This window comes from Equus quagga, chromosome 5 (assembly GCF_021613505.1).
Source record: "Equus quagga isolate Etosha38 chromosome 5, UCLA_HA_Equagga_1.0, whole genome shotgun sequence".
Classification (NCBI taxonomy): domain Eukaryota; kingdom Metazoa; phylum Chordata; class Mammalia; order Perissodactyla; family Equidae; genus Equus; species Equus quagga.
Window position 1 is genome coordinate 131,935,839 of NC_060271.1, and position 18,359 is coordinate 131,954,197.

The window sequence follows — 18,359 nt, forward strand, 5'->3', positions numbered from 1 at the left end:
CCCTGGGCCACCGAAGCAGAGCACAGGAATTTAACCACTCGGCCACGAGGCCGGCCCTGAGTCAAACGTTTCTTCATCTGTAAAATGGGGATTAATATCCTGGGGATGTTTGTGGAGATAACATAATAAAACACCCAGCATGGTATCTTGTAGAAAACAAACACTCAAAAATTGTTGAATAAATGATAAGCTTCTTGAAGGTTTTTCATTGGTGCCACTAAGCATTATTATTAGCAAGACCAGATCACCAATAACCAGCCATTGTCATAAAAGTGATTGATGCCTTCTGAAACAGCTTTTCTCTGAATTAAATTTAAAAGGAAATTTTGTTAACAGAAAATGGGTGGTACCCACTAACTGTAAAATTTGCTGCCAGTTTGTTTAATCTTATCCTGAGTTAGAACCTTGAGTGAACTTTAAGTGCTTTCATCATATAGCAGTGTGCCTACCCCTTGCTTTCTTCAGATTTGCTTAAATATTTTGTAACAGTGAAGCATTTTTCTTTCTTGGATTAGTTTATATAAACTGGCCCTTCCCACTCTCTTTCTCTGCTATCCTTCTTTAATGACCACAGCACTGACGTATATATTTTCTTGTGCTTTGTCTGTCTCTCCCCACTAACATGAGTGCTGCATTAGGCAAGGACTTTGTTCTGTTTCATGCGGTTATCTCAGGACTTAGACCAGTGCCTGGCACATAGCAGTGAACGAATGAATTGATGAATTAACCAATTGGGAATATTTAGGGGAAGAGGAAGAAGAGTATTGGGTTGATTCTTTTTTAAAAAACGGTTTTGTGAGCATATTTAACCACAATGGCAATACGCTTGTATTTTAAGCTCCTGCTTCTATATTTTAAGGACATTCTAAGTCCAGTGGAATGATTTTGAATACCATTGCTTCTGCTGTGATATTGTTGAGAGAAAAGGAGAGCAGCAGCTCAAATATTTTTAGACAGTTTCTACAGAGACTTAAGTCGCCAAAATTGTCTTCCAAAAATTCTCCTGATTTTGGAAGAGACGACAGAGTTCCTGTTGATGAAAAGTGACTTGTAGTGGTAGCATATACTTTATAGTGTTTGCTCCTGCTTTGTACCTAATAAAATTTTTTGTGCTTGTCTGTCTTAGGGGCAGTGCATCTTTGCTTTTCTTGGGTTCCAAGTCAGTCTGGTAAAATAATGTTGATTTTTTTCTAGGGATTACTTTGGTCTTATCACTTCTACTTCCTGGTGTCCAATGGGTTGATATTCTGCTATGTCTGTTGAAGGCAGCAGTGATGGGATGTTACCACTTTTTTGCTCTTTAGTTAGAAATATGTGATTTTTCTATAAAAGATTTACTTTCCCAGTTTCTGTTTGCTCAGGCTGTTAATGCATTTGTTGCTCGCTCTTATTACATGTCAACTGATAAGGAATTGATATAGTCCGGGTTGGCAATGGGCAGGTCAAGTTGCCCCCTTGATCTTAGAAATTCTAAACATAAAGACATGCCTTTAATTTAGAAGTTACCTCATTGCATAATATAATACTCTTTGAGATATTGAAATTATTAGTATCTAATATGAATATGGACTCATGTTCAGATTTCCCTAATTGTCACAAATATCTTTTCACAACTGATTTGTTTGCCCTAGGATCCAAAAAAGTCACACATTGGCTTGCCTCCTGTGTTCTTGTTTATTATGTCTCTGCCTCTCCTTTCTTTCTTATGCCATTTATTTCCTCCAGAAATTAGGTCATTTGTTCTGCAGGAATTCTAACTTTCTGGGTGTGGCTGATTGCTTTCCTGAGGTTGTTATTGAATTTGGCAACATCTAATCCCTTTATGTTTTACAAACTGGAAGTTTGATCTTGATTAGAGTCAGGTTAATTTGCATTTTTTGTTTTTTGTAAGAATACTTCATGTAGGTCCTGCTGGGCACTTCATAATGTGTTATATCAGGAAGAGTTTATTGTCTGACTCTCATTTTACTGATATTTCAATTGATTGATAGGTTTAGTTGTTAATAACCTTTTTACCTTTATTTCAGAGAAGCTTGATTCTTTGCTCTCAGACTACGATATCCTCTCTTTATCTAATATCCAGCAGCACTCGGTAAGAAAAAGGGATCTACAGGCCTCAACACATTTAGAAACACTGCTGACTTTTTCAGCCTTGAAAAGGTAATTTGAATTATTAATAGAAAAATGCTGGGGCAATGGAGGGACTTGGTTTGGCAAAGGCAGAAAAATAAGGGTGTTTACTGAAGTCCTAGGAAGTTACATTTTAAAGATTTATAATATAATTACAGTCTGTCATGATTCTTATATAGTGTATTGCTTATTCTAAAATTCATACTGATTAAAAACAAGTAAATGGGTATTCCAAAGGCGTTAATGATGGTAATAGGTTTATGGAATTCTAACAGAGAATTTTAATTAATTGAATGATTATAAACCTTAAAAAACCTTAAGTTTTCTGTGCTACTTTAGAACTGTTAGACGCATACTAAATATTGCCTTTATTTTATACATGAGGACACTGAAGTTTAGAGGCAAAGGATTTGTTCAGGACCCCACAGCCTAGTGGTGAGCTGGGTCTAGAATTCAGTGCTCTTTCTACATTGAATTCCTCTTATGTCTTGGCACTGATTGATAGATGTGGTCTATTTGGGCAGTAATTTTAGTATCTCTGACGTTTTGCAGATGTAAATCTGTTAGATAATCACAGGCCTCTTTCTGAAGTCTCTTTAGGGAGCTTTACTGATATCAAAAAACAAACACTGGGAGAATATAAATGAGCTGAATTATTTTTTATTCATAGGAGAAGGCTTCTCCAACAGATATTTTTTAAAATAATATATGCACCTGGTTAGAAAACAAACTACACAGATTGTGAGAAATTTTTACTTCTTTCTAACTCAGTTGCACTTCTCAGACCCAGAGAGGATTCCTGTGTAAACTTCCAAAAGATTTATTTTTTTTAAGGAAGATTAGCCCTGAGCTAACATCCAATGCCAATCCTCCTCCTTTTGCTGAGGAAGACTGGCCCTGAGCTAACGTCTGTGCCCATCTTCCTCCACTTTTTTTTTTCACTTTTTTTTTGAGGAGGATTAGCCCTGAGCTAACTACTGCCAATCCTCCTCTCTTTGCTGAGGAAGACTGGCCCTGAGCTAACATCCATGCCCATCTTACTCTACTTTATATGTGGGACGCCTGCCACAGCATGGCTTTTGCCAAGTGGTGCCATGTCCGCACCTGGGATCCGAACCGGTGAACCCCGGGCCACTAAAGTGGAACATGTGCACTTAACTGCTGTGCCACCGGGCCAACCTCCCAAAAGATTTTAATGCATTATTTTTTGCATATAGGTCTGTATCTGTGTAGATGATATAGACAACATAGATTTCTCATTTTTGACTGCTGCATAAATATTCCTGTTGCATGGAATTTTAACAGTTTATTGACTAGTACCCTACACATAGATATTGTTTAACCAAAGTGATATTTTTTTTTGTATAACAAGCAATACTCCAGTGAATATCTCTATATATACCTTGTCTAGGTATGTTTATGGCTAGGTTCCTGAAGGGAGGGTAGGTCAAGGATATACATGTTATAAGTGTTTATTGGTATTACCATATCTCCTCCTAAAGACATTAGACCGGTTTATTCTTCTAGCAGCAGTATATGAGTTTACCTGTTTCCTGTTACTGTGGCCAATACTAGGTTTTATCAACCTGTAACTTTTGTCCCTCTGAAAGGGGATGGTATCTCATAGTTCTGATTTTAATTTTGTGTGAAATTGAGTATCTTTTCATATATTTATAAGTCATTTGTTTTATTTTTCTATGTCTGCCTTTTCATGTTCTTTTACCATTTTTCTGTTGGGTTTATCCTTTTGGTTACTGAATTGTGGTAGTACTTAGTATATTTATCGTGTGTTAGTGATATTTTATGCAAATATTTTTTACTATTTCTGTTTTTATTTTTCCTAGTTATTGTTATCATCCTTAGATTACTTTTGAATAATTTCTTTCTGTTAGATTTTATGTCCAAATACTGCCATATTGGTTTTCTAGCTTCCAAACCTATAGCAAATTTGAGCCGAGTGGTGATAATAATAGCTAGAGTTTATCAGGTGTTTATTTTGTGTCATTTACTGTATGCTTTACTTGGGCACTTTGCCTATATTATCTCTAATTCTCACCATACTCTGCATAGTTTTTGTTATTCCTTATTTGAAGATAAAACGAAAAAAGCTGAGGCTCAGAGAGGTTAGGCAACTTGCTTAAGGTCTCTTAGCTAGTAAATGGAAGATAAAGGATTTGAACACAAATCTGAGTCCAAAACTTGTGTTGTTTCTCCTATACTGGTGGGGAGTTTGGTGAAGGAGTAGATATAGTACTCAAAAAATGAGTAGGAGCAAAGGAGGAGAGAGGAAAACTATGAAATGCTAAGAACTTGAAATTTAGCTTTCTGGGTTTCTCTTAAAGTTAGATTTGAGGTGGCTTGTAGGATCCTTGCTATAGGAGCAAATACTGCCATAACCTTACATACTTCTCTTTTATGTTTCATAGATCACATTGATTCATTAAGAAAATGTTAAATAATATCTATTTCTTATCTTCTCTCTCTGTAAGAAAGCAGAGAAATTTGTAATTTATTTTATAGAATTTCCATCTTAAATGTTTAATGGGAAATGTATCTAACAATTTGAGAACTTTGTACTGGATGCTTTAAAATAGTTTATTTCATTTAACTCTGAACACCATTCAGTTAGTAGGTGGTATTATTTCCACTTGTAGATGAAGATACTTAAGTTCGGAGGTTAAGGCCAAGATCAAACAGTGAGTAAGTGGTGGAGGCAGGATTTGAGCCAGGTTTGTCAGATGCTAAAGCCCATATTTACCCTTCCCTTTCTGGTCTACTATGTTATTAAACTCAAAGAAAAAAAATTGGGATACCTGAAATGGTCAGTTTGTATAGGGCTGAACTTTCCTATGTGAAGCCACATGTGACTTGATGGTCATGGTAAATGATTAGATTTTCTGTTTTTAGATAGCAGTGGGAGGCAAAATAATTTAAACCAAGATCATAAAAGTAAATTTGACTGTGACTATTAGTAGTTGAAAAAGCTTGGAAACATGTGTGATGAGTTAAAAAGTAATTTTATGAAAAAAACAACTTTGAAATTTGTCTAGAAGTTATATTTTCTCTTTTTTATAAATCAAGGAATACTATTTTAAAGTAATGAAAAAGTTACAGATATTGTTTTGATACTTTTTTGATAATGTAATTTTTTTTTAAAGTTAGATATTTGTTCCTCTTAAAAGTGAAATATCTCAAATTTTTAAAAGGGAGCTAGAACTGATAAAGATTTGAAAGTAATATATACCCACCTAAATGGCTCATTAAAAATAGATATGAGATGCAAACTTCCAGTTATAAAATAAATAAGTTATAGGTATGTAATGTACAGCATGGTGACTGTAGTTAATAATATTGTATTGCATATTTGAAAATTGCTAAGAGAGTACATCTTAAAGGTTCTCATGGGGCCGGCCCCATGGCCGAGTGGTTAAGTTCATGAGCTCTGCTTTGCGGCCCAGGATCTCGCTGGTTTGGATCCAGGGCGCAGACCTAGCACTGCTCATCAAGCCATGCTGAGGCGGTGTCCCACATAGCAGAACCAGAAGGAATTACAACTAGAATATACAAATATGTACTAGGGGGGCCTTGGAGGGAAGAAGAAAAAAAAGATTGGCAACAGATGTTATCTCAGGGCCAATCTTTAAAAAAAAAAAGTTCTCATCACCAGAAAAATTTTGTGACTATGTATCATGACATGTTAACTAGACTTATGGTGATGATCATTTTGCAATATATACAAAAAATAGATATGAAAGTAATGTTAATTCAGATGGATTAGCACCAGTTTGTAGTTACTGTAAATCCTTAAATTAGAAGTCAGAAAGGTAAATGAAAACGTTTAAGGAGATCTTGTAAGTACATGACTTCATAATTTTGGGAAGGTAAACTATAAATTCTGACTGACATATCCTTTTGGTGGTTTATAGCTCAAAAGTGAAGATTGGAAATACAAAAAACAGAAATTTTACCGTCACTTTGTCTTTATCTTTACAAAAGAGCAGATATTAGTGTAGAAAACAAAGAGTGCAATTCCAGTGATTTTTTTTTTTTCCTGGAAAGAACATTAAGTAAAAGTAATACTGAGACTCCTAGAGAGCTCTGAAACTACGTAATAAAGCGTTTATAGTGGAGATGCTTTTTCCCCAGAAGTTGTCAGCATAACTGTTGGGGGGAAAAATCACAGCTGTGAATGTGTGGGAAGGTACCTTTTAAGATAGCAGAAGAAAATGTTCCAAGGTTTTCTCACATAATGTTCTGTTGTCTTTTTCCTGTGACCATTAAAAAACCACAAGGAAACTAAAATTACCTTGTTATGCTCAAAAAGTTAAAAATATTTGTTGCCATGGAGACAGTCCTAGTCTAGATTCTTTCTGGCAGTTTAGACTTGTGCAAACCCATGGGGAGGTAACATTTCATATTTTCAACACCACAGCTGAAAAAAATTGTTTCTGTGGCTGAGATGAAACACATAACTTTCTTTATCTTTGGTGTTCATAGGCATTTTGAAAGGGCTCTGTAAATAATAATTCAAAAATTCTTGCTCACCATGCCCAGTTTTTATGTTAGAACTGAAACTCGTAGAAAACGAAAGAATATTAAGCCAACTAAAGAACTAGAGTGTGTATTTTAATGTCTGTGTTGGATACCTTACATTTATTTTCCTCATGGCAATTGTGGATTAATTTTTTTCAGGATAAGCTCTCTTTAGAAGGAGAAAAAAAAGCATGAGTGCTTTTAAATGTAGAAAGTAGCGTACGTTAATTTTGCACAGCAATAAAACCAGCTTGATTGCTAGAGGCAGCATAGTACAGGCTTTTGAAATAAACCAAGTTAAATTTACAGTTTCATCATTTACTAGCTGTGTAACCTTGAGTATGTTGATTAACCTCCAAGCCTCAATTTTTACTGTGTTTTGTGGAGATAACTCATACAGAGTATCTGGCACTGAGTAGGTATTTCAATAAATGGTATCTAATAATAACCAGTTTTTAATAAATTTTTAAGACAAGCAGAACTCCAACTTAAAGTATCCAGATGTGTGTATTTTCTTGTCTTTGAATCTTTTCCCCCCAAGTTCTAGTTTCTTTTGGTCTGCCAGGTTCTTACAACTAAAGAAATTAGTCTATTTGTCTTTACAAGAGATATCATACTCTAAGTACCTCATAAAACAGTCGTTATAACTTTCATAGTGTTTTATTAATGTCAACTCCTCTGTCAACTTTTTTTTTCTTTTAAAGATTGGCACCTGAGTTAAGAACTGTTGCCAATCTTTTTTTTTTTCCCCTGCTTTTTCTCCCCAAATCCCCCCAGTACATAGTTGTATATTTTTCAGTTATGGGTCCTTCTCGTTGTGGCATGTAGGATGCCACCGCAGCATGGCCCAATGAAAGGTGCCATGTCTGTGCCCAGGGTCCGAACTGGTGAAACCCTGGGCTGCCAAAGCGGAGCACGAGAACTTAACCACTTGGCCACAGGGCTGGCCCCCGTCAGCTTCTTTTTTTAAGAGAGTTTAATTAAATGAAAATTAGGCTTCTATTTTATGTGCTTAGAGTAAAATATGAATGTATTCTTTCTTTAGGCATTTTAAATTATACCTGACATCAAGTACTGAACGCTTTTCCCAGAATTTCAAAGTCGTGGTGGTAGATGGTAAAGATGAAAGCGAGTACACCGTTAAGTGGCAGGACTTCTTCAGCGGACACGTGGTTGGTTAGTACGGTGCTTGTTTGCCCTAGTGGCTGGGGTGTTGGGTGTCCAGATCTAATTTGATTGCCTGTTCTTAGGGGGCGGGGAGGAAGGGGTGTCAGAGAAGTGCTGTTCTTTGTCTGTTTTATCAGAGCTGTGTAAGTTTGGAAGCAGAAACATTTAAACAGCAGGAAATGGGTATTATCCAACATAGCTTACTAACTGGCTATTGTGGTGATTTAAAATGAATTTCCTTTCAAGTGATAAGAATTTAACCTTCTCTTGTTTCCAGGGAAGGATTTTAGGCTTCCCTTATGAGATTTTAAACAGAGAAGCTAGCAGATAAAATAATGGGTTTTATGATCTTGTTATGTATTTATTTAAGAAAATATATCAAATAAGCAATTGCAGTTTGCTTCTGGAACTTTTTCTGCAATAGGAAAAAAGAAATGGCATTAAAATCCCCCAAATAGTATAATTCGAGACCTATATATTCCAAATCATCTTTCTGCCTCCTCTTAGTTCTTTCTTACCCCAAAGTAGGCAAACTTATTCCAGAAGAAAGTCTGCACTGTATTTTGTTCTGTAACACACTCTAGATAATTCTCATAAGTGGCTTGAGGAAAAGAGTTGGGTTTCAAATAACTAGAGTTAAGGCTAGTCCCTAGGAGTGAGAACATCTAGCTGCTTTCTGGGGCCTATGTTTCTTGGTTGTAGATCTCTGCAGATTCCTACAGTATCGACAGTACCTACTCTGATAAAGGACGTGGTTGACTTTTATTGATAGTAGTGCATAATTTAGTTTTTGATCTAAGTATTTTTTAATAACGAAAATTTTTTTTCTCTTAAGGTGAGCCTGACTCTAGGGTCCTAGCCCACATAGGAGATGATGATATTACAATAAGAATCAACACAGATGGGGCAGAGTATAATATAGAGGTAAACATGTCAATTTTTTTTTTCAGGAGTATATATCTTTGATTTTTAAAAAGTTGTTTCTCAGTCGTTTTAAGAAGACAGAGGTCTTTAATTATACTTCTTTTCTCCTTGTATTTAAAGTTTTTACCGGGAAAGTAGATGATTTTTTTAAAAAAAGAAGATAATATTTTTTACGTATCTAAGAAGCTGTCATAAGATGCACCCTATATTTCTAAGTACCATAATTGAGAGAAAGTCACATGTGGGATGGATAATAGGAAGAAAAAGCTTTCTTTCCTTTCTGCCTCATTTTTTCTTTATTCTTCTCTAATAATCCTACTGTAAGTGTAAATGTTCTTAGAGATGAAGGCGAAGTCTTCTCTCTCTATTTCTCCTTTTCTTTCCTACACGTTCTGGAAATGCAAGATCAATAAAAGATGATAGTTCATAGTCTGAGAAGTTAAAAGAGAAACTATAGGAAACTTAGGCTCTGGCCACTCTCCCATTGAAGTACTAGCAGTAGAAAACGAGACCAAACTAGCCATGTTTGTGTAAGACACATAGCCCTGTGTCAAATGCTAGTCCAGAAAACAAAACGTTTGCCACAGATTTGTGGATTGAAGTGTTTCTAGGAAAATGAGAGAACTCTGGGTGGTGGTGAGATCACCAAAACGGAACACCTGTGGGAAAACTGTGAGGGTGATCAGAAGGAAAGTTTCAAGTATATTTGAGTGCTGAGTAGGGGTAAGACAGGGTGCTGGTGCTATAAATACTATAAATTTTAATAACATCCAAACTGCATGGCCATTAGTCATGTGTCTGTCTGTGATTGTGAAAAGGAAATGTTTGTCTCTGGCCTTGCAGTCTATTTTGGTCTGTTAATGCAATGTTTTAGGGGAATCTGGCATACCAGAAAGAGTCAGAAAATTAGTGCAAAGTAAATGAACATTCACTCTAGAACAGGCAAATCAGTCAAGTCAGCAAGTCTTAAGTTTGCTTATTCTTTCAATCCATTTTTATTAAGTATCTTCTTTTAAAAATACATGCTCCCTGAAAAAATCAGAAAATTGATTACTTGAAATCTCACTCCTGGGAGATAGAACTACTGTTAACATTTGATGAATATCCTTCCAAATTTTTTCTGTGCATATGTACACAAATAAGTAGTTATGCAGACTGTTTTTTATTATAAAATTAGGATCATACAATATGTAGTTTGTCTTCATGCATTTTTCATTGAACAATATAATATGAGCATTTTTCCATATTAATAAATTAATATCCAAATTATGGTTTTTAATAAATGCTGTCTGTTGGTTCATTGAAACATTCTACCATTTATTTAACCAATCTCCCATTCCCCCATTGATGCTCAATTGTTTTGTTTCTAATTTTTGAAATAAAAAATGCTGTACTGAACAGCTATGGGCACACCTTTTGGTGCATGCGTTTAGTTAGGACAGTCTTGGTGATAGGGAATACCCTAGGAAACCACAGGAAACTCTGTCTAGGCTGTGCCAAGTTTTCACATCCGCTGCTGCCATGACTCGGTAGCGGTAAGTGCACACGACAGAGGTTCGTTCCTCGCTCTCGTGAAGGTTTAGGTAGGTTGAGTGGTCCTCCTCCACCTTGTAGCTTTGACAGAGGGACACATGTCCTCTGAGGTTGCCACAAAAGGGAAACAGAACTAGAGAATCCCACAGGGGTTTTTTAAGTGCCAGGCTTGGCAGTGGCCTCCATCACTTCTGCCTGTGTTCTAGAACATTTGTCTCTAACCTGTCTGCAAAGGAGGCTGGGAAAAATCACCTTCTCTGGTGCTTAAAAAGATAAAACAGTATAAGGAATGGACAGCATTGTTTCTGCTGCAGTGCATGTGTCAGCTTATTTCCTTAGAATATTCTGTTAATTCTTAATTCAAAATATGTGCATTTAGGATCCAAGTTAAATTTGTTCAGATTCCTCATTTTTCTAAATACTTCCTTTGGTACTGTTTTCATCTGTACCTCCCTGTTTCACTAAGTACGAAAATGGCTATAATTAATATTTCACTGTGAGATATTTACTTAAAAGTAAATTTGTCAGATTTATTGAAGGACTTTTGCATGAGATTAATAATTTTTTTAATTGAAAAAGCGGCTTATTAGAATGGTGCTTTTCATATTTTTTATTGTATCATTCTTACTTGCACTTACCTTGATATTAAAAATCATTGTTCATCTGTGCTAAAATCTTAGACATATGAGTGAACAGGAAAATATATGTATCTTACTTTTAACACTTCACTATTAAACTTTTTAAGCCATCGCACATTTTATCGTCATAGCTTGCTTTTTATATAAATAAGTTTAGGTTAACCTTGACTCATGAGATGATTTCTTTCTCCCCAACTTTTTGCTTTGAAAATGTTCAAATCTACAGAAAGAATGAAAGAACACCCTATAACCCTTCATTAACTGCTAACATAAAGCCATGTTTGCTTTATTTCTCTTTTTTTCCCTGACTCATTTGAAAATGTTTCAGACATGAAGACTCTTCAACCCTAAATGCTTCGGTGTGCATCTCCTAAGAATAAAGGCAATCTTCTATATAGCCACAATAAAATTAACACACGTCAGAAAATGGAAATAATTCATATTATCTAATAATCAATGCATACTCAAAATCTCCAGTCATCCTCAAAATCTCCTTCGTAGATTTTTTTGTTTTCCAATTTAGGATCCAGTCAAGGTTCTTGTCTCTTTCTTAGTTATTCATCCGATGATTTTTTCTGGCAACTTATTAATAATGGTGATAATAGGATTTGATGTTATTATTAGTAATAGTAACTACCTTTATTTTGAAATCTTAATATATAACTGGTTTCAGTGTCTTACATTATCTTCAAAATAGTATTATCACTGTTTTACCCAATGAGGAAAGTTATGCTCGGATAAGTTACTTGTCTAAGGCACGTAGTGGATATAGTTGAGGTTTGAACCTAGGTATCTCGGATCCCAAAGCCTGATATCTTTTTCTGTACCAGACTGGCTAAATTAGGAAACTGTTGATATGAATTTAGAAATGTTTAATCCAAAAGAAAAGTTTTTTCTCTTTTCCTATTTGTAGGACAAGTAGAGGTCCCTGTAGCCCCTGAGATGTTGGTTAATTAACTTTTTGAGGTCTCTGCCAGCCCTGAGGTTCTGTAACCATTGTTTCTTAAATCTACCTCATACATGAATTATGAAAGAAGATATATATATGTAACAGCTTTATTGAGATATAATTCGCCTACTATAAAATTCACCTGTTTAAAGTGTACATCTAGTGGTTTTTCGTATATTCAGAGAATTATGCAGTCATCACCACAATCAATTTGAGCACATTTTCATCACCCCCAAAAGAAACCCCGTACCCTTTAGCAGCCACCACCCTTTCCCCCAATTCCACTAGCCCTAGGAAACCACTGATCTACTGTCTCTATCTTTAGATTTGCCTTTTTGTCCCTTTAGATTTGCTTGCTCATTCATATAAATGGAATCACACAATATGTGGTTTTTTTGTGACTGACTTTTTCACTTAGAATGTTTTTAAGGTTCATCTGTGTTGTAGCATGTGTCAGTACTTCATTTCTTTTTATTGCCAAATAATATTCCATTGTATGGATATGTCACATTTTGCTTATTCATTCATCAGTTGGACATTTGGGTTGTTTCTGTTTTTTGGCTATTATGAATAATGCTGCTATGAACATTTGTGAACAAGTTTTTATGTTGAGCATGTATTTTCTCTTCTCTTGGATGTGTACTAGAAGTGGAATTTTTGGGTCATATAGTAACTCTAATTATAACCTTTTGAGGAACTGCCAGGATGTTTTCCATAGTGCCTGCACTTTACATTCTCACCGTTTTATGTTTATTGCATTTTACATTCTGTATTACATTCATACCAACAGTATATGAGGGTTCTGATTTCTCCATATCCTCGCCACTACTTGTTATTATCTGTTCTTTTGATGACAGTCATTCTAGGGAGTATGAAGTGGTGTCCTTGTGGTTTTGATTTTCATTTCCATGATGAATGTGGAGATTAATAAAATACCTTTTTTGGTATTCTCACAAGCTGCTTGGTTCTGATGAGACCAGTACCCTTGCAGAGAACTTTGTTTTGAAAAAACAGAAACAACCTTATGACTTGAGTAACCTCTTGAGTACGTTAGTTCTCATTTATTGTGGCCTTGTAATATTGTAAGTGAAGATGTTTTTTAAAACTGCTTTTCCTGAAACTGGTAAGTTTTAGGCATATTGTTGTAAGTTTTCAGTCGTCTCTCATGAAAATGTGTTTGTTCTTTCCTGTGTATAAAACCTATCATGGCAAAAAGGTGTGAAGGAAACTAGAATGAACATGTTACAAGAAGAGAAACCTTGTCTAACGTTTGCTGCTGTACGTTCATCACCTAGAACAGTGCCAGTATATAGTAGGCGTTACAGAAATCTTTGTGAATGAGTGGAAAAGGATATGCATTTTCTCTTCTGGATCTTCTAAAAGATTTCATAACTCGTGTAAAATACTGCTTTTTTTTATATAGAGATAAAATCAAAGAGTGAATAATCTGTATTTATTGACCAACATAGAAACTCTGATAAAAATTGAAATAGTCAGTTTACTTAACCTGGAAGTGAATGTTATCTAAAAACAAGGAAAGGATGTTGTAAGAATTTAATGTTTAGAAATTCTTATAATTTCATCTCAATTATATATGTTTTCTGTTTTAGCCACTTTGGAGACTAATTAATGATACTAAAGACAAAAGAATATTAGTTTATAAGTCTGAAGATATCAAGAATGTTTCACGTTTGCAGTCTCCAAAAGTGTGTGGTTATATAAAGGCAGATAATGAAGAGTTGCTTCCGAAAGGGCTGGTAGACAGAGAGCCACCTGATGGTAAGACTTCAAAAATATATTTCAAATAAGAAACAAGCACTACAGTTGTCTTCAGAAGGAGTGGTTGTTAATTGGGAAAATAACATGATTATCAACTAACTATAGTATTTGGCTTGAAAAGAGAGTTTTGTTTAGACATTTCTTAAGTTAATTCTTTTGTCTATAATGTCAAAATTGAAAACACTGGAAAATAATGGTAACAATAAAAATTGGACTTAAAAAAAGAGTGGGGAAAGGAGAAGTGGAATAATCTGAGGGAAAATGTTTTTTATTTGTAGGTATTTAGAAATGGCAATACTACTTTTGGAAAACAATCTTTAGATAGGTTTATAAGAGAGGGGTTTCAAATGACCACAGTGGATGCTGCTCCTTAGGAGTGAGAATACCTACTGTTCTCATGTTTGAAAACCTTAGAAAATATTACTAGCATTTTAGTTTAGAAATAAAGAAATTCTTGAACAATTTGATTATTTGATAAGAAAAATGACGTGTTAAACTAATTTTTAATGTTTTATTTTCTTGATATTTTTACCATTACTTTGGTTAATTTGTAGACTTCTTCTAGAAGAAAATGACAGCTTCGTAGCTCAGCAGTGAATAGGTGATTGTTTTGCTTTAAGTACTTTTTAAAGTCTCCTCATTGTAAAAATTAAGGAGGGGCTTTTCCTTGATTTTGAATTCTACAATTTTAAAACCCAATATTACTTTTCTGTCTTCCTCCAAATTTTTGTTGTTGTTCAAGATACATTTAAGGATACTAAGCTCAAATAATATTGTTTCAAAAATATGCTAGATTTAAAGTGTTACTATAAAAAACTCCTTGTTTTGATGAATTTTGATTGAATAGTGCGTACAAATTCATATTAGAGCTTGTTCATCGAGTGAAGAGGAGAGCAGACCCTAATCCCATGAAGAACACGTGTAAATTATTGGTGGTCGCAGATCATCGCTTTTACAGATACATGGGCAGAGGGGAAGAGAGCACAACTACAAATTACCTAGTAAGTACATGATACTGGATAAGGTAATTGGACCCAAAATTCACGTAGGTAGGCAAATTCCATTTGAGAGAAGACTGCTGTAATTTGGAACGTAATGAAACAAGATTTGTTTCAGATGCTCTGTTATTTACTAAGATATTTGAGGACTGTCCTCTGAGCTTCTTACAATACTGTAGAGAGGTTTTAGTTTCAAATATTTGAAAACTCATTTTACCTTTGAACTAATATTTTCTTCATGTTACAAGTTTTTTGCATATTAGGTTTAGGGAGAGTTCGTAACATAGCCTCCCTTCTTTATACAGGTGAACTCTTTGAAAACGCCACTGCTATAATGGCAGTGATCCTGTTGTTGATATGTGTGGATGTATGCCCCAGAGTGGAAAAAAAAGTATTTGTATGAAACTGTGTGTATTATTTTTGCTTATATATATATTTCAGAGAAGATGCTCAGTTTGGTTTCTGTCATTTAAATAGTTAATTGTTGGAATATAACTGCGTGAAATAGGACTTTCGTGATCATTACTATCTATATGGTGAAGATTAGAAGGAAAGATTACAGAGGTATTGGCACTGGATTTTTAAGCATTTACTATTGTAATTTTAAAAGTCATGGGAATCATATTTCATTGACATTTTTTGTTAGTATGACCTCATTCGTCATGGTAACTTGGCACTGACCAAAATGTTGTTGTTGAGGGAATAAAAGAGAATGCAGCTATTCATGAACCAAGAGCCTGGTGCAGTAAAGACATCTTTCTCTTTGCCTTGCTTTTCTCATTCTCTGTGTTTTATTCGTGCCCTCCCTCACTCTTCTTTCCCCTCCCTTCCATGTCGAGTGAAAGAACTTATTATGAGGGTAGTAGGAGTAGTGTATGAAGTCACTGTAGTTCTTGTTTCTGAGTAAGAGAGAGTCTTTCTTGAAAAAACTTCTTTCTTAATATGGGTTTTGTATTAAGGGGCTCTTAATTTACTTCTTTGTTCATTACACCAAAAATATGAATATAATGAGAGTTCTAGTCTTTTATTTATTTTTTCTTTTGAGGAAGATTAGCCCTGAGCTAACATCTGTCACCAATCATTCTCTTTTTGCTGAGGAAGACTGGCCCTGAGCTCACATCCATGTCCATCATCCTCTACTTTATATGTGGGATGCCTGCCACTGCATGGCTTGACAAGCAGTGCGTAGGTCTGCACCCTGGATCTGAACCAGCAAACCCCGGGGCTGCTGAAGCGGAACCTGCGAACTTAACCTCCGCCCCACCGGGCTGGCCTCTAGAGGTCTAGTCTTAATAGTGTTACTCTAAGCAAAGAACAGTTTCTTAGATCTGTAGTGCACTTCACAGTTGCCGAAACAAACCTCATTTACCCGGTTTTTGAACGATAAAATATTCTCTTTGAAGAGAAGATGGGTAACGAGCATTGTGTTCTTATGTAGTGTGACTCGTCCTTGGCTATTACACTGTCCCTCCTCCCCAGTGTTCTCTCCCCATCTGCCCCCTTTGCCATGTCAGAGGACGGAAGAAAGGAGCGATGGTGAAACCCCGTTGCTCTGGCTCTCTTTACCCAGTCCTCGGGGCTGGACTCTGCCCAGTGAGGGTGGGGAACAGCGTCAGCAGTGTCTGTTGCTGCTCCTTTCCTCTCTCTGAGGAAGACAGTTGAGGTACTTGCCAAGAGACAGATTGAGGACAGAGTACTTCTTAGAAGGGAATATTCTAGGTAAATTGGTTGACCTTTAACTTTCTTTTCTGTAGTTGACTGAAATGGCAGTTTTAAAAAAGCCTGTTACTTGATATTTTGGTTCCATGTATAATTGATGACCTGAAATTTGGGATTAACTGTACCGCTGTTTTATTCTGGTAACAACACTTTGTTTGAGGCTAGGAATAATTTCTTTGTTAGAGCTATCAATGATAAATGGTAACATCTTAATGCTAGTTTTTGTAATTGGTAGAAACTTGTACAATGGCATTTTGTGACTTTTTTTATCCTTGCAGAATTTATACTACGTTGCAAAGAGTGGTAAAGAAGATATACGTAATATCTTTCTCTCACTCTCTTTCTTTTATCCGTGCAGATAGAGCTAATTGACAGAGTTGATGACATCTATCGGAACACTTCATGGGACAATGCAGGTTTTAAAGGTTATGGAATACAGATAGAGCAGGTATTTATCAACGGATGTGGCTTATTTAACTCAGCTAAATTATTTGTTGTAAATATTTGTCACTTGGATTCAAAACCCAAAAACTTATCTTCAACTTTAATCATAAATATTGTCAAATGCCAGTAATTTTTATCTAATAAATTGTACAGTGTTTTTGGTATTAATTACATATTGTGAAGTGTCTGTTCTTAGGCTTGTTTTAGGCAGAAAGCCTTTTTTATGCTGCTATGATCTCTCCTTTCCCTGAATTCATGTCCTCTTATCCCCCTGCTGTGCTTTATGTTTTTAATCAGTATCCTGGCACGTACTGTTGAATCCTTAGTCAGAAAATTTACTCAAAAATACTGTGTACATTTGCAAGGCAAACCCTCAGAGCCATTAGATCTCTTTTCCTAAAAATCTCCTGATTTCTCATAATCTGTTAATAGAGATGACCAGTAATGATGTGTTAATGCATCTTAATTGTATTACATAGTAAACATCGTTCCAAATTGATGAGACTAATTAAAGAAGACTGTTCTGAAATTGGGTATTGCTTTGGACAGACATTTTGATATGTAAATTGTGGAAATCATTGTCTTTATTTCTTCCAGGCTCTTTTTACTAAATTAACCATATTCTTGGAGGTTCTGTAGTATAGAATGTAGAGACTTAAAAAAAAGACTTTTAAAATCATACAGCATACTTATAAATGTTAAACTTTGATGGTGCTTGTATAAAACTAAGAGAATTATTTTTCCTTTTTTCATTCTCTTTTACTGTTTTGAATTTTCTTTTTTAAGTTATTATTTGAATAGGTAATACATACACATGGTACAAAAGCCAGTGAAAAGTAAGTCTCCTCGGCCTCTACCCATTGTCAGACCACTTCCTTTCCCCAGAGACATCCATTTACTAGTTCATATGTAGTTTTGCAGAGGTATTTTATGCATGGATAGCATGTGTATGTATGTGTGTTTGACACATTGGTGGTATGCTATATCCTTTTGCACCTTGCTTTTTCATTTCATGAATATGTTGGTGATTAGTCCGTTATGGTACTTATAGGGTGCCTGAGTTGTTTAAAATAACTCCATTATATTTGAATTTTAGGAGACCAGAAATAAAGCTCTTTTTTTGCCTTAGGAACTTGGAACCAATAGAAAAAATAAGTATGAGATAGGAGATAAAAATACCAGCTTCTTTAAAGGTGGCAAATGGATTGGAGGGTGTGGTTTAGATATATAGTCACTGAGGGCATCCACCTGTTTCATCCCAGAATTGATCTTTACCACCCTCCACCAAAGCTGCGCAGCCTGCCCCAGTGAGCATACCACGTGGTGGCAGAGCAGACCAGAATATACCCGCTGCAGGCAGGCAGATCCAGAAGGGATGCCAGAAATGACGAGCTGAGCATGGCTTTGTTCTGTTTCCTGAACTTGCCAATCTGTAGGTTTTGTCTCCTTTGGAGAGAAGCCTTTGTTCCTTTCTGTTAAAATCAGGATTAATATGAGTTTGTGCTATATGTACAAGGAAAAGCCGCTATTTTTTATATTCTTTTG

General features: G+C 35.4%; 1 protein-coding gene across 1 annotated transcript in view; it reads left to right on the top strand.

Annotated features, from left to right (window-relative positions):
- ADAM17 (ADAM metallopeptidase domain 17) overlaps positions 1–18,359 on the top strand; it is a 55,364-nt gene that overhangs the window by 8,922 nt on the left and 28,083 nt on the right. The window contains exons 2-7 of the mRNA XM_046660543.1: positions 2,028–2,160; positions 7,709–7,839; positions 8,666–8,754; positions 13,485–13,653; positions 14,521–14,654; positions 16,729–16,818. Coding sequence (XP_046516499.1) covers positions 2,028–2,160; positions 7,709–7,839; positions 8,666–8,754; positions 13,485–13,653; positions 14,521–14,654; positions 16,729–16,818 — 746 coding nt within the window. The remainder of the gene's footprint in view (positions 1–2,027; positions 2,161–7,708; positions 7,840–8,665; positions 8,755–13,484; positions 13,654–14,520; positions 14,655–16,728; positions 16,819–18,359) is intronic.